Source organism: Furipterus horrens, unplaced genomic scaffold (assembly GCF_987537825.1).
Source record: "Furipterus horrens unplaced genomic scaffold, mFurHor1.1.pri manual_scaffold_3, whole genome shotgun sequence".
NCBI classification, from domain to species: Eukaryota; Metazoa; Chordata; class Mammalia; order Chiroptera; family Furipteridae; genus Furipterus; species Furipterus horrens.
In genome coordinates, this window is record NW_028327173.1 from 114,151,205 (window position 1) to 114,167,159 (window position 15,955).

Sequence of the window (15,955 nt, forward strand, 5' to 3'; positions counted from 1 at the left end):
TTTAGTCTGGTTTTTCTTTCTCTGTCATAGTTTCAACTCCTAGAAAATTTCATTTGCCCATTTTTAGAAAATCTGTTTTCCATGCTAAATAGTCTCTGACTCTGTACTCTACTTGTTTCTATGTAAATGCACCATTCATTTATTTTAAAAACACGTTGCTTAGGACCAAATATAATACCCCTGTTTCCTCCTCAATTGAAAAACAAAAACAACTGCTCTTTCCTCTGCAAATACATAAAAGGAAAAAACATTGCAATTCTTATCTCAATTTAACCTAGACACCACCCTTTAATGGAAACACTAAGTTTTTATACATTATTCACTTAGCAGCTCATTACTTCATGTTTTGGATGCTTATTTTTTATCAAAATCCCTAGCTCTTTATTTAGGCTACTAATAAATGCACCTCCTTAAAAACATTTTGGGAAATTTGATCTCAAATACAAGTGATCAATGATGTTTTGGGAATTGATTTCTTCATTCAATATATTATTTTCTTTCATTTCCATTTGATCTTAGTCTTGTGAACATGAATTTCTGTTATCATTTAGTAAGTGAAAATATCATACAGATAAAAGAAGTAAAGAAATGAACGTGATGGTTCTTTTCTAGAGACCTTCTATGCAAGGTTCTTTGAATAGAGTTGATAATCCATTTTCATTTCAACTAAGTGGATATTTATAGAACATTGTTTAATGCACACAATGTTGATGTAGGAGACTTTTACAATTGCTACTAAAATTCAGATATTTAATTCAATGTATTTCATTTTACTACTAAACTTGTTGAAAATTAAATTTTCTTTATTTTATAATAATTTTTCCTTGTGAGTCTCTCCAGGATACAAAGATCATCATTTCCATTCTTAGTGTTCAAAATCCATTCTTTTTCTGTGATAAATTTTTATGAATCAACTCTTCTGCAACCCCTAGATGATGTGACTTATAATGAAGAAATATTAAAAACCAGATAAGAGAAGTTTCTGCATACAAAATCAATGGGGGAAAATCCAGGAGGGCATTTAACATATAATATAATTTTTTTAAAAATAAGGTTGTTGAATGAAGGATGATGAATATGAAACTTATTAACTTATCCAGTAAGAATTGCAGACCTATTTGAAAAGTCTGAGATATGTAAGCAATTTCTATGAAGAGAGAAACCATACCTTCTTATTCATTTTATCCCCAATGCCTAGTACACTATTTGGGATTTAACAGGCTCTCAATAAATATTGTTGATTTAATAATTAAATGTAATATTTGTAAAAAAGAAAAAGGGATGTGTGAAAAGTCTGTATTTCAGAATGTCAGGAAGTTGGACCTATAATTTAAAATATGCACTATTCAATATGGCAAATAAGAAAAGAAACAGATGTTTTATATGTTATATGGGTTATATACACTTCACATATTCTTAAAATAAAAAAAAAATTTATTAACCCAAGTTTTTGTGCCATTGTTACATTTTGTTTGGATACTTTCAAATTTATTGACTAAAAACATTGATAATATGAACAACGTTTTTTATTTTCATTAACTTTTTAACAAAGGTGACTATTCAGTTGCTGGCATACTTCTTTTGGCTTCTTGGATGCTACATTTTTTATTTTTCTCCTATTCACTGATTGTTTAGTCTCAGGCCTTTGTGGGTGTTATCTCCTCCCACATCTCTTAACCTTGAATTGCTCCAGTGGTCAGACCTAGTTTTCTTCTCCATCTACTCACACTCTTGGTAATTTCACCAGTCTCAGGACTTTAAGTTTAAAATCTATGTATGTGCCTCTGGTTAGCAAGGTTATATCTCCAACCCTGGCCTTTCCTGAATTCTAGACTAACATCTCCCACTTGATGTCTCCATTTAGATCACTCAAATTGTTGAAAAATAAGTTCCTGATATTCTCCCCCTTAAATTTGACCCTCCCAAAGCTTTTCATATCATCTGATGAAAATTCCAATCTTCTACTTTTTAGGTCAATAAACTTGTAATCATCCTTGATTCTTTTTTTCCACTCAGACTGTTCATCTAATCAACCAGGAAATCCTCTTGCATCTATTCTCAAAATTCTCCAGAAAATTTATTAGATTTTAATAATATGACTTTTCAAATATAAGGGTTACTTATGGAACTCATATTGGAAAATGGCAAAAGGGCCAAAAAGATTAAGTATGTTTAACTGTAATAAATCATCGTTCAAATTTAAGCGCTCTTTCTGTTTTTAGGAAAGGCCTACGCTCCAGAATTCTATTATGACACCTATAATCCTGTGTGGCAAAACAGACACCGTGTTTATTCCTACAGCCTGCAGTGGACACAAATGAACCCTGATGCAGTGGATCGGATTGTGGCATACCGGCTGGGTATTAGGCAGGTGAGAAACTTAATTAGTGGCTTTCTTTCTTTTATGTGTAATCCTCCATGAAGACATTCTTTTAATGCTCTTTTAATTGTTTTGCATAAATTTCAGAATATATTTTTTATATGAAAGATAAAATTGCTCTACACAGAACTGTTCCTAATTATTTACAAATCGTTGAAATTAATTTATGCATATCCTACTATGACAACAGACATATTAAAGTGACACCCTTTGAAGCTTCTAAATTCTTCATCACTGGATATGTTACAGAAATTTTAATTGCTATGAAAGAAACATTTAAGATGTTCTCCCACTTACCTATACTGTATAATTAATTCCCTGTCTTACTTCATAAGAAGCTAGAAAGCTTACATTTTTTTATTCTAAGGGGTTTAAAGTATATATAAGATGCTTTTAAAGATAATTTGATATGTACGAAGTATAGAAATATTTAGTAAAATGAGAAGAAATAATCAAGTAAGATGATTTCCTCAGGTAGCTGAAAATTACAGGTTATATGAAAATACTATATTTTTTCAAATACACCACTGTTAATCTCAATTATCCTTTACTAGTATAAATATTATATTTGAAATTTAAATGTAGATCTTAACATTGTTTTCTGTTACACGGTGTGTTATCTGGGGTGAATGTTTCAGCATAACAAACCATTTTTGAAGACTTACTTATTTTGAAGATTTGTCTATTTATTGCCTGACAACTTTGTATTATCCACAGCTCTGTAAAGTATGTTTTTCACTTCCTTAATTAAATTACAGAATAGCATTTTGACTTTGGACAGTAGAAAAAAATTTTTGTTTGGAGAAAGACTAATCAACCATCACCAATGTACTCAGATGTACAATCATGAAAGCAATGTCTTTCTACCTGGTTCACAGTTATAATAAAAGACTGTATAAGATACTGCATTCAAGTTAAGAAACATTCTGTGTAGCATATTTTTATCCAACATGTCTAACAATCTAAAAAATTATTTCCCTAGTGAATATATCTGGGATTCGATAATCGCTGCTTCCTTGTCTAAGTATTCCCAGGTCACTGACAGAGCAGACAGCAGTGGGTCATTCAGAAATGTTCTCTTTAAAAGCCCTTATTTCCTTCAGCCCTTAAGTAAAGCTGAGTAAATTCCAAGTCTATATCAAAATTATCTTAATTTGGTGTTAATTTTTTTGATAAAGATGACAGAGCCATAATTTCATCTTTAAGTTTCTCAGTTTCTTCCTTGCCTACTTCCTTGGACTTCCTGGGTAACTATGCATGGCCCCTGTATGCTGAGGGGCTGCTTATTTTAAGTCTGCAGCATTTACCCATCTCTGTTCATCAATCTCTTGCTTTATTCTAATATTCCTCAAAACCTTTGTTCCAAGCCTCTCCTTTGTGCTTTCAAGTCACCTTCTCTGTAATTCAGATTTAACAGAAAAGTAGTTGCCATTGGAGTATGCCCCCTGAAAAAGACAGATAATAGAACGAGACTTCCCTCCCAAAAGGACTCTAAGTAATTAAAGTTATTCTCATCTATACTTGTGCTCATTTTAATAAACTACCTTCTATAATATATGTTGCCAGTTTTGCTCAGCTATTTTTTAATGACAGTTTCTCTCTTTGATATTCCTTCCCTAACATGAGCATCTCCTCTAAATTCTGGCATTTACGTGTCTGATCATAAAACTATTATGCAAAGACACATATTTTCCAGTCACTGTGTTGTTCCTTGTGAGAAAATTAGATAATTTACCCTTAGTCTACTATCTTAGAATAATTTAGATATGTGTGCATGTGTGTATATAAATTTTCCCTTACTGTGTTTTGCTAAAATAGTGAATTCCAGTCACATCTAGCTTCCAATTGTAGCCAATTTAGCCTTAGCATTTGTCAGCTATACAGTGTAATCTTAAACAGATTTCTAGACATGCCTAAGCCCAGGTTCCTACCTGGTGAATTAAAGATAATAATACCTATCAAGCAATGGGAGTATAGAGGGGAATACAGTCTCTACCTTACTCACAGGCCAAGTTCTCTTGTGCATTGCACTCCTTGCACAAACATCTGTGGCAAATGTCATACTCACCTGCCAGAATTGTGTAAAGATTGAAGAAAAGAGTGTATTTTTATGAACTTAAGAGGTCTATGATTTTCATTTTAGTTTTACTTAGTATACTGTTACATTCTAAGCCTAAGTATTATTCCAAGTTATGATTTCCAAAACATAATTTCTAGATTTTTTCACTATTTTATTTTTATTTTAAACCAGTTATCCTTTTTAATATCCATTTTACTGATTCACATTTTATCTTCCACTTTGAGTCTTAGTATAAAGCCTAAAGTTTACTGCTAATGCTCTTCTTTCCAAGTTTGTAAGATTCATGTATCCACCAGAGGAAAACATGTTTCTGTTGTTATAAACCATGGTCCAGAAAGCATTCCGTTCTCTTACCCAATTTTTGAAGCTTACTCTTTACTTGATATAGCATTCTTCTCTCAGCTTCTTTGTTCTTAAATTTTACTTTTATATTTAAAAATAAATATTATATTATTCTAGGTGTCTTTTTATAATGCCTTATTTTAATTGGTAATGTTATTCAGCTACCGTATTTTGCTATGAGAGAGAAACTTTGATATATCTTTTGGGGATGTTTCAGTAAAGTGTTATGACTCTGTGCTGTTCTGCAATGTGGAAAAGAAGGTGATATTTATAGTATAGTGGAAGAATAAAAAGAGCATTATACACACTTCTCTGTTCCCACTACCATATTTTACACTTTACCCTTATATGAAAAATCTTTATATGCAAAACAACCTCAATATATAACTTTTTTTGAAGATCCCCTTATATACCAGTTTATAATGATAGGGCAAAAACATTCTAGGAAATTAGATTTATATAGTTCTTTAAGAATATTCATTGTTTAATAATAGAAAACAAAAATATTGTTGTAAAATAAGGTTATTTTCTATATTATCTTAGAAATTTGGATTCCTTCTTTCTCAGGTATATACATTTCGATATCAACATTGTTTTAAGACATAATCAGATATCAGCATTTTTAAAAATCACTTTTGAATTCTGATCTGATGTTCATTGTAATAAAGATTTTATATTACATGCATATGGCCTTTTTAACCTCCCAAGCAATCTCATATTCTTGAATCAATGAGCTTTTGAATATAAGCAATGAAAGTTGAATGATTAAATCAACAATTTCCAAGTATAACCTAAGCAACATAAGTTTTAAAAAATGAATATTACCAGTCCTGGCCAAGTGGCTCAGTTGTTTGAGGCATTGTCCTGTACATCAAAAGATTGTGGGTTCAATCCCTGGTTAGGGCACATATGAAGATTGTGGGTTTGATCCAGTTGGGGCACATACAAAAGGCAACCAGTCAATGTTTCTCTCTCACATTGATGTTTTTCTCTCTCCCTCCCTTCCTCTCTCTAAAATCAATAAAAATCAATAAGCATATCCTCGAGTGAGGATTTAAAAAATGGATATTTTCCCTAATAATTAGTATTTTTATATTTGATTATAAGACCAAGTTATCTTCAAGAGATTATTAGTAATTTATGTTACATATTTTATTATTTTTAATACTTATTTTTATCATATATTTTTATTTTGAGCCTATATGTCTAAAAAACTTTTTTCTATTCATGAAATATTTAGGTTATCTAGTGCAAAGTACCTTTCCTTTTAATATAAAATATAACCTTAATAATGCAGTACATTTGTGCATTAGATGATGTCTGAAAAACAAATTTGATTCTTTAAGACTAATGGCACATTGAGTTCTGAACAGGCCTACTTTGTTTTCAATCCAGAAACTGTAAGAAACCTTATTACCTATTCTTAATTTAAGTAAGATTATAAAATTACTGCTGTGTTATTAAACTCACAGCTGGATAGGGTTGGAAAACTGAGCCTAGCATTTCTCCAGTTTTCTGGTAAAATTGGCTGACTCTTGGTTAAACTTTACGGTCTATATCTGAATGTGATGAAGAAAATTGTCTCAAAATTTACACTTTTCTTAAAAGTTGCTACATTGTATCTAGAAAAAAATCATTGGAATTCTAGAATCACTACTTTAAGAAACTTAAAAGAGAAAAAATATATGTAAAGTTAAAAATTTAATGTGTGAAAAAATTCTCTGTAAATTATAATTTTCTTAATTTATACCTTTTAGGCTCACCTAAGCAATTGTTTAATCTCCTTAGACAGCTACTAGCCTCTCAATTATTTGCTTCATTTGTTGCTTAATAGGAGAGAGAAAAGGCTTATTTGAATGTCTGCTTTCCTTGCTTGGTATCTAATGAATTAGGAAACCAGAAAAAGTGTTTCAAAGTTATCTGAATATACAAAACAATGTAAACAATAATTTGATTCCATTTGAAACATGCACAACTGTAGTTTTGTCTTTTAATTTATTTTTATTATATTTTTCCCATTACCATTTAAGTCCCTTAATACTCCTCTTTCCCCCTGCAATCACCACACTGTTGCCCTCGTATATAAGTATGTTTTCCTTTTCGCTAGATCCCTCCACCCCGTAACCCGCACCCCCAAGAGCTGTCAGCCTGCTCTCTATTTATGACTCTGTCTCTATTTTGCTTGTTAGGTCAGTTTCTAATAATAAAATATTTTAGATTTTATACAGTTTTATAGTCTGCCATAGCAACATAGAATGGATATGACTTTTTGACTGTCATCTTTGGAAAATAGGGTAGTTTATTGAATAAAATGCCTTAATTGCCTTTGTTTCTGTATTGTTAAGCCCTGATATATTAAAATGTTTAGAATTAGCATATTAATTTGCTCACCCAGTCAATCAATAAAATTTTGAGTAAATTAATCATATAGTAATTACCAGGATTTAACAATAGAATTATTGTCTTCAATGTCCTGTTGAAACGGAAATATGTACAAAATGCCATAGGAACAGGTATGGGAACAGTTAATACTGCAAAGCAGTGGGGTTAAGTGACATGACCACCAGGATGGAGAATGGCTTCTTAGTTTTTAAAGATTTCTATTTAAATTTTCTTCATAAATAGTTATCATTAATAATTACTAATGAAGAAATCACTAATCCCAGATATACTACTTGGTATAATTGATTATTGGATGAATTTATTATAAATTTCATTGGTTTTCCTCTATGTGACTATAATTACTGAGCTATAGTTTATATATCCTTTCACTTAAAACATTTATTTGTATGTTATTAAATAATTCATAACTTTTTCTTTATTAAAATCCTACTATTGTAGTATATCACAGTAATTATAATTTATAAATTTGTTATGTACATAAATGATGATATACATGATAATTGCAGTTATTAATACTGCTAAGTACCTCATTTAATGTGATGATAGAAGAAGCAAAAAAAAAAAAAAACAGCACTGAAGAGAATACAGTATAATTGGTTGGTCACGGGGATGACTTTTTATGCTTTAGCAACCTGCATGAAGAAGTACTAGTTTCTATATCACGGTCTACAGATGCTGAAGAAAAGAGATAAGATAAAATAGAAGTTAAATTAGAATAATATCCATGATTGAATTAAGCCCAGTGGACTGGTTATTTTTGAGAGTTATGTTTAGAAGAACCACTTGACATAGGACATTTAATGCTAGTCTATGGAAATCTGTGGAGAATTGATAGATACTCTGGATTCATTGTATAGTCTTAAATCATAAATTCATATCTATAGTCTGTTCATATCATGCATAATATATTATATGCTATTACAAATAAAGGCAGAGACCACAATTAGACATATTTGAAGTAAGATTTAGATTAGAGTAGTGAAAAGGGACAGGAAAAAAAACGAAATGAAGAAAATGTTGAAATAGGCAGAATTTGAATATTGATTTAATTTCTACTTATTTTGCTTACCATGATATTCTCAATTTGTTTTGCAATGACAATGAAAATAATAAAATACCTATGAATAAAATTAACAAAGGATGTGAAGGATCTATACACTGAAAAATAAACACATTATTAAAAGAAATTAAAGAAGCCAAAAAGAAGTAGAAAGATATTTTGTGTTCATGGACTAGAAGAATCAACATATTTAAAATTACTATACCCAAAGCGATATAAGCATTGAATGCATTCACCATCAACATCTCGATGACATTTTTTAAAGAAATTGAATTAAAAAATTATTGTATGGAAACACAAAAGACCCTAAATAACCAAAGCAATCCTTAGAAAAAAGAACAAACTGGAGGTATCACACTACCTGACTTCAAATTATACTGCAAAGTGATAATAATTAAAACAGCATGGTATTGACAGAAAAACAGACACATAGGCAAACGAACAGAATTGAGAGCTCAGTAATAAACACACATGTACATGAGCAAATAATTTTTGCAAAGGAGACAAACACACAATGGAGAGTAGAAAACCTCTTCAATAAATGGTGCTGGGAAAATTGTAAAACTGCATGCAAAAGAATGAAATTAGACTGCTATTTGCCATCATACAAAAAAATTAAGTCAAAGTGGCCAAAGACCTAAATATAAGAATTGCTACAATAAGTTGCATAGAAGAAAACATAGGCACTAAACTATGAATGTTGGTCTTAGAGAGTAATTTGTTAATTTACCTTCAAAGGCAAGGGAAGTAAAAGCTAAAATAAATGGTTGGGACTATATCAAACTAAAAAGGTTCTGCACATCCAAACAAAACAAAACACACACACACACACACACACACACACACACAAGTGCACAGCAAAAGAAACAAAAAGACAACCAACTCAATGGGACAAGATATTTGCAAGCAACACCTTCGACAATAGGTTAATATTTAAAATATATAAAAAACTCACACAACTCAACAACAAAAGAACAAACAATCCAATTTAAAAATGGGCAGAAAACCTAAAGAGACACTTATCCCAAATACACATACAAATGGTCAAAAGATATCCGAAAAGATGCTCAGTTTCATTAGTTATTAGTGAAATGCAAATCAAAACTGCAATGAGATACCATCTCACCTCTGTTAGAATGGCTATTATCAACAAGACAATAAGTGTTGGAGAGATTGTGGAGAAAAAGAAAGCCTTATTAATTACTGATGAGAATGTAAATTGGTACTTCAACTGTGGAAAACAGTATGGAGGCTCCTCAAAAAGTTAAGAATAGAGTTACCGTATGACCCAGCAACCCCTCTCTTGGCTGTCTATCCAAAAATTTTGAAAACATTTATTCTGCAAAGAAATATGCACCCCTGTATTCATTGCAGCATTATTCACGGTGGCCAAAGATGGAAACAACCACTCTTTTGATAGAAGATTGGATAAAGAGGTGGTACATATACACAATTGAATAGTACTCACCCACAAGAAAAGATTAAATACTAACATTTGAGGCAAATAGGCTTTACTTTAAATGAATGCCTAAATATATAATGGTCCTGCCACGTGTGGCTCAGTTGGTTGGAGCATCAATCCGTAAACTGAAGGATCATGGATTCAATTCCTGGTCAAGGCACATGCCTAGGTTGTGGATTTGGGCCAGTTTGGGTGCTTATGAGAGGTAACCAACTGATGTTTCTCTCCCTGTCTTTCTCCCTCCATTCCCCTCTCTCTAAAAATCAATAAAGATGTCCTTGAGAGAAGACTAGAAGTAATAATAAAGTGTAAAGAACCCAATGGGGCTCAACAAATGTGTTTTGAGTGACTGAATCAATAACTAGATGATTAAATAGTCACATCTGTATACATGTGATCTATATGCAAGAACAATAAAATATGATATCTGTTCCTATAAATAATCAAAGCCTTAATGTTCTTTTTTTTTTCCTTTTGTAATTAAATGTTACATACTGTTATACAAGTATGTACATGGGATAGGAAGTGAACGGACAGTAAGAGTTTGTGACCTCATAAAGCTTAATTCTGGTCTGGAGAGCAGACAGAAAAAATAAACAGAATAATTTCAGAAAGTGATTAATGCAACAAATAAAAGCACAGATAAAGGGAAAATGTTATCATTAAAATTCATTCAGTATCCAGAGGAGCTCATGAAAAGGTGAAAAAGTAGCAAAAGACATGTTTTTATTTTTCCCACATGTTCATCATTTTGAGACAATTTTCAAAACATTTTATAGGAAGTAGATTTATAGATTAGGGACAGAATCAATCTAATTTTGAATAATCAAATGCATTAAGTAAAATGAAATATTAATAAATCATTTTATATACATTTGATATTTAATCTTAAACCTTAAGTGAAGTAAGGTGAATGATGTGAAAGTTCAGTGGCTACATTCATAACTCTTAATTATGTTCAGGAATAAAAAAGCAAATCTGAGTTGGAATACAGTTTATATATATATATATATATATATATATATATATATTTGTGTGTGTCATATATATGACATATTACAACTGGTCAAAATGTAAAACCTAATGACAGTTTGCAAAATATGTCACTTGCATATGAACAGATTGCCAACTAAGAGGAACTTATGAGGTGCTAAGGATCATTGCAGGCATAAGAAGTACTGCTTTTCTATATCAAACTGAGAAGCTTTTGCACAGCAAAAGAAACCATCAACAAAATAAAAAAGGGAATCTACTAAATGGGCAAACATTTACCAATGATACATCTGATAAGGGTTTATTTCTAAAATGTATAAAGAACTTATAGTATTCAACACCAGGAAGAAAATGCAATTTAAAAAATGGGCCAAGGACCTGAATAGACACTTCTCTAAAGAGGACATACAGTTGACCCATAGACATATGAAAAAATGCTCAACATCACTAACCATTAGAGAGATGCAAATTAAAATCACAATGAGATATCACCTCAGACCTACCAAAATGGCTATCATTAACAAATCAACAAATAGCAAGTGCTGGTGAGGGTGTGGAGAAAAGGGAACCCTAGTCCACTGTTGGTGGGAATTGCAGACTGGTACAGCCACTGTGGAAAGCAGTATGGAGATAACAAAAAATTTAAAATGGAACTGACTTATGAGCCAGCGATTCCACTTCTGAAAATATACCCAAAGAAACCTGAAACACTAATTTAAAAGAATATATGCACCCCTATGTTTACTGCAGCATTACTTACAACAGCCAACATCTGAAAACAGCCCACATGCTCATCAGTAAATGAGTGGGGGGAAAAAAAGCTATAGTATATTTACACTATGAAACACTACTCATCATAAAAAAGAAGGAAATCTTACCCTTTGCAACAGCATGGGTGGACATGGAGAGCCTATGCTAAGTAAAATAAACCAGTCAGAGAAAGACAATTACCATGTGATTTCATTCATATGTGATAAACTAACAAAGTAAAAACATATTCATAGATATAGAACAGACTGACAGCTGTGAGAGGGGAGGGGAGTTGTCTGGCTGGGTGAAAAAGATTATGGGATTAAGAAAAAAAAGAAGAAAAAGAAACCTCATAGACTCAGACAACAGTATTTTGATTACCAGAGGGAATGGGGGATAGAGGGAGAAAGAAGGTAAGGGGGGGGAATAAATGGTGGTGGAAGGAGATTTGAGTTGGTGTGCTGAACACATAATACAACATATAGATGGTGTATTATAGAATTGTACACCTGAAACCTGTGTAATATTATCAACCAGTGTCAGCTCAATAAATTCAATAAAAAAAGAATATCCTATTCATTATTCATGGACCCATATTCTTTAAATGCTTATGAGAACACTGAAGCATGATGTATTGTATATTAGAAACATCAAAAAAAGATTTGATTAAAATAAATGGCTCAGGTATGAATTTTCTCAAATATGATTAGTGTATTTGAACATTTCTGAATACTTTTTTCTTCTTTTTACTGAATACTTTTATTTTGGGTTGTGCATCAAACTAAAAGTGATTGAATTAGGATAGTAAAAAAGTCAGGGCATATACCTAACTATTCTGTCTGTAAAAGCTACATTAAGCTAATGCTGTCCTAATACTAAAATTAAGAGTGCATTTAGTGACATTAAAAAAAAAAAAACAAAAAACCTATTTTTTAAAAAAGAAATTTTAGGTTGTACAACCAAAAAGGGAAACTGATTAATCTGTATATGTAACTAGATCTGTGAATTCTCATTGCCTTAGAGATTGCAGCAAAAGAAGTATTTGCCATACAAAGTAGTGTAAATCTTGAGAAAATGTACATTGTCTTCACTATAAAATGTTAAATAGCGTTACCTTGAACATAAAGCAGATTCTTAACTAATATTAGTTGATAGCACTAATAATAATAAGCCATATCTGAAGAAATAAACACAGACAAATAGTGGGAAAAACTTTTGTAACTCTTGTTACAAGGGGTTGGGGGAGACCAAAAAAACCTGGAATTTATTTGTAAAAAAAATGTTTATTCTTACATGTTTAAACTTCAGTCACTTTCAAAGTACTCTCCATTTCATGCAATTCACCTACTGAGATATTTTTTTCCACTGCCTGAAACAGTTTTTGAACTTGTTGATTTTGATGCCTTTTAGTGCTTCTGCCATTTTTTGTTTCACCTCTTCCACATCAGCAGAATGTTTCCCTTTGAGAACTTTTTTTCATCCAAGGAAACAAACAAACAAAAATGTCGCTAGGGGTGAGATGGGGTGAATAGAGAGAGTAGGGCACAGGGTCATGCTATTTTTGGTCAAAAAATGTTGAACACTCAGTGCAATGTGGGTAAATGCATGCATAAACCACCCGTCATGAAATGGGCAAATGCATTGAAAGAGTCTTCAAAAAATTTTCACTGAAGCTGAATTCAGCCTCTCATAACAAGGCCAGCTAGTACACTGATACAGATGGGTTCCTAGAACACTCACCTAGCAGGAGAAGCCTGTACTACAAGGAGCTCGCCCTCCAGAAGATAATTTCCGTATTATTTGGGTCCCCCCTCAGACATAGCTACAGTGCCATTCCTATTTTAATGCAGTTGCTTTAGCATGAAAAAAAGACAGTATTTTGGAAGGAGACTTTTTTTTTTTAGATTACTGTAGTTTTAGATATAACTTTTATGTATTCAAGCATATGTTAGAAAATTGTAAAACCATATTTAAGACAAGATACTAATACATCCTGTATATAATTTTTCCATGCAGTGAGGAAACAAGGAAATTTTTTTTTGTGGAAATAGATAGAATGTGGGGTTCCTGAAGTAAAATTTAATCTCTTTTTACAAGAGATCTGAGCAAAATATGATAAAACATTGCATTCATTTTATTGATAAATCCACAATAATTTTTTGCATATTCTCATTATGTTTCTGGAATTTAACATTTTTCATAGCTTTAAAACATTTTAAATTACAATATTAGTGGTTAGGATGTCTTCTTTTGTTTTTACACAATTGTTTTAATTATATTTTGTTGATTATGTTGTTAGAGTTGTCCCAATTTCTTTTCCCTTTTCTTCCCTCCACCCAGTACCCCACTTCCCTCCAACAATTCCACCCACCTTAGGTCATGCCTATAGTCATACATTTAAGTTCTTTGGCTTCACCCTTTCCTATATTATTCCTAACTTCCCCCTGTCTATTTTGTACCAACTAATCATGACTCTTAGTCCCTGCATCATCTCCCCATTTCTCCCTTTTCCCCCTTCCAGTTGATAACTCTCCAAATGATTGTCATACTTATGATTCTGTTCATATTCTGGTTTGCTTAGTTGGATGTTGTTTTTATTTTTTAGATTCAGTTGTTGATTGTTGTCATTTTAATATTCATAGTTTTGATTTTCTTATTCTTAAATAAGTCCCTTTAACATTTTATATAATAAGAGCTTGGTGGTGATGAACTCCTTTAGCTTCAGCTTATCTGGGAAGCACTTCATCTACCCTTCCATCCTAAATGATAGATTTGCTGGATAAAGTAATATTGGTTGTAGGTTTTTGCTTTTCATCACTTTGAACACTTCTTGCCAATCACTCTTGCCTGCAAAGTTTCTTGTGAGAAATCAGCTGATAGTCTTATAGGCGCCCCTGTGTAGGAAACTCTCTGCTTTTCTCTTGCTGCTTTTAAGATTCTCTTTTTATCTTTAACCTTTGGCATTTTAATGATGACGTGTCTTGGTGTGGTCCTCTTTGGATCTAGCTTGTTTCAGACTCTCTGTGCTTCCTGGACTTGTATGTCTATTTCCTTCACCAAATTGGGAAGCTTTCCTTCATTATTTTTTCACATAAGCTTTCAATTTCTTGCTCATTCTCTTCTCCTTGTGGCACCCCTATGATTTGGATGTTGGCATGTTTAAAGTTGTCCCTGAGGTTCCTAAGCCTCTATTCATTTTTTAAAAAATCCTTGTTTCCTCATTCTGTACTGGTTGACTGTTTCTTTCTTCCTTATGTTCCAAATCATTGATTTGCACCCCGGTTTTCTTCCCTTCACCATTGGTTTTGTGTGGATTTTCCTTCATTTTATTTAGCATAGCCTTCACTTCTTTCTTTCTGCATTTTCCATACTTAAACATATCTGTGAAGTCTGTAAGCCTCTTTACAACCAGTGTTTTGAACTCTATGCCTGTTAGGTTGGCTATCTCCTCATCACTTAATTCTCCCACTGCAACCTTGATCTGTTCTCTTTGGGCCATACTTCTCTGTCTCCTCATCTTGACAGACTCCCATGTTTGTTTGCCTCTGTGTCTTAGGTAGAGCTGTCACACCTGTTACATTTAAGGGGCGGAGTCTTAGGTGTTCATCAGTATGTGTTGACCTGTTTCAACATGTTGGGGCACTGTATGTAGGGGAGGTGTCTCAGAGGGAACAATGCTGCTTGTTCAGAACTTGCCCCTTTTCCAGGCACTTTCCGACTTTCATGTGGGACTGGCACCTCTCTAGCTGTTGTCCTGGCTGTCATTCCTAGAGTGGGTGGGTCTGTTGATGTTCTAGGACTGCGGGGCCCTTTAAACAAGTGGACTCTGCTGAGAGACTGGCAATTTCTTCCTCCACCCCAACTCCCATTGGTTTTCACAGTCAGAAGCAATGAGGCTTGATTTTCCCTGGTGCAGGAACCGTGAGCTGTGCAGTCTGGTCTGGTGCTGAGAGCACTCCCCAGGTGTCCCTCCCTACCTTTTAAAACATGTGACTGCTTTCTGCCAGCCTGCTGCTGCTGTCGCTGCTACTGCTGCCACCACACCACATCCTCTCTGCCCTGGCTCCACCCCTCCTGCCTGTCTGAATCAGTATTTCTTCCTTATATCTTTGTCTGATGGACTTCCATGCAGCTTAGTTTTCTGGAACTTCTGGTTGTCTCTAGTTTTGAGGTAGTTGTATTCCTTCTTAGTTGTGGAGGGATATGCAGAGTGTCTTATCTAGCCTGAAGTTCTTACACAATCTAATTACAGATTTTATGGACTATTGCAAATATTTAGCTAGCTCCATTATTAATAGAAAAAAAACAGCTTATAGTGGGTTATGGTGTAGTGTTAATAGTACATCTGCTATACAATTATATGTTCCACCATATTCAAATACTGATCAATTTCAGTGATACGTTTTTTAAAGACCCCCCTTATGTTACTGCTGAGGAAAAAGCTGCCCTTAAATTTCTGGATATGCCCTAATACAAACAGTTAAT

The 15,955-nt window shown here is 32.8% G+C and overlaps 1 protein-coding gene across 1 annotated transcript in view; it reads left to right on the forward strand.

Moving 5' to 3' along the window:
- MDGA2 (MAM domain containing glycosylphosphatidylinositol anchor 2) overlaps positions 1–15,955 on the forward strand; it is an 849,851-nt gene that overhangs the window by 751,514 nt on the left and 82,382 nt on the right. The window contains exon 10 of the mRNA XM_090270100.1: positions 2,223–2,371. Within this exon, the coding sequence (XP_090126226.1) occupies positions 2,223–2,371 (149 nt within the window). The remainder of the gene's footprint in view (positions 1–2,222; positions 2,372–15,955) is intronic.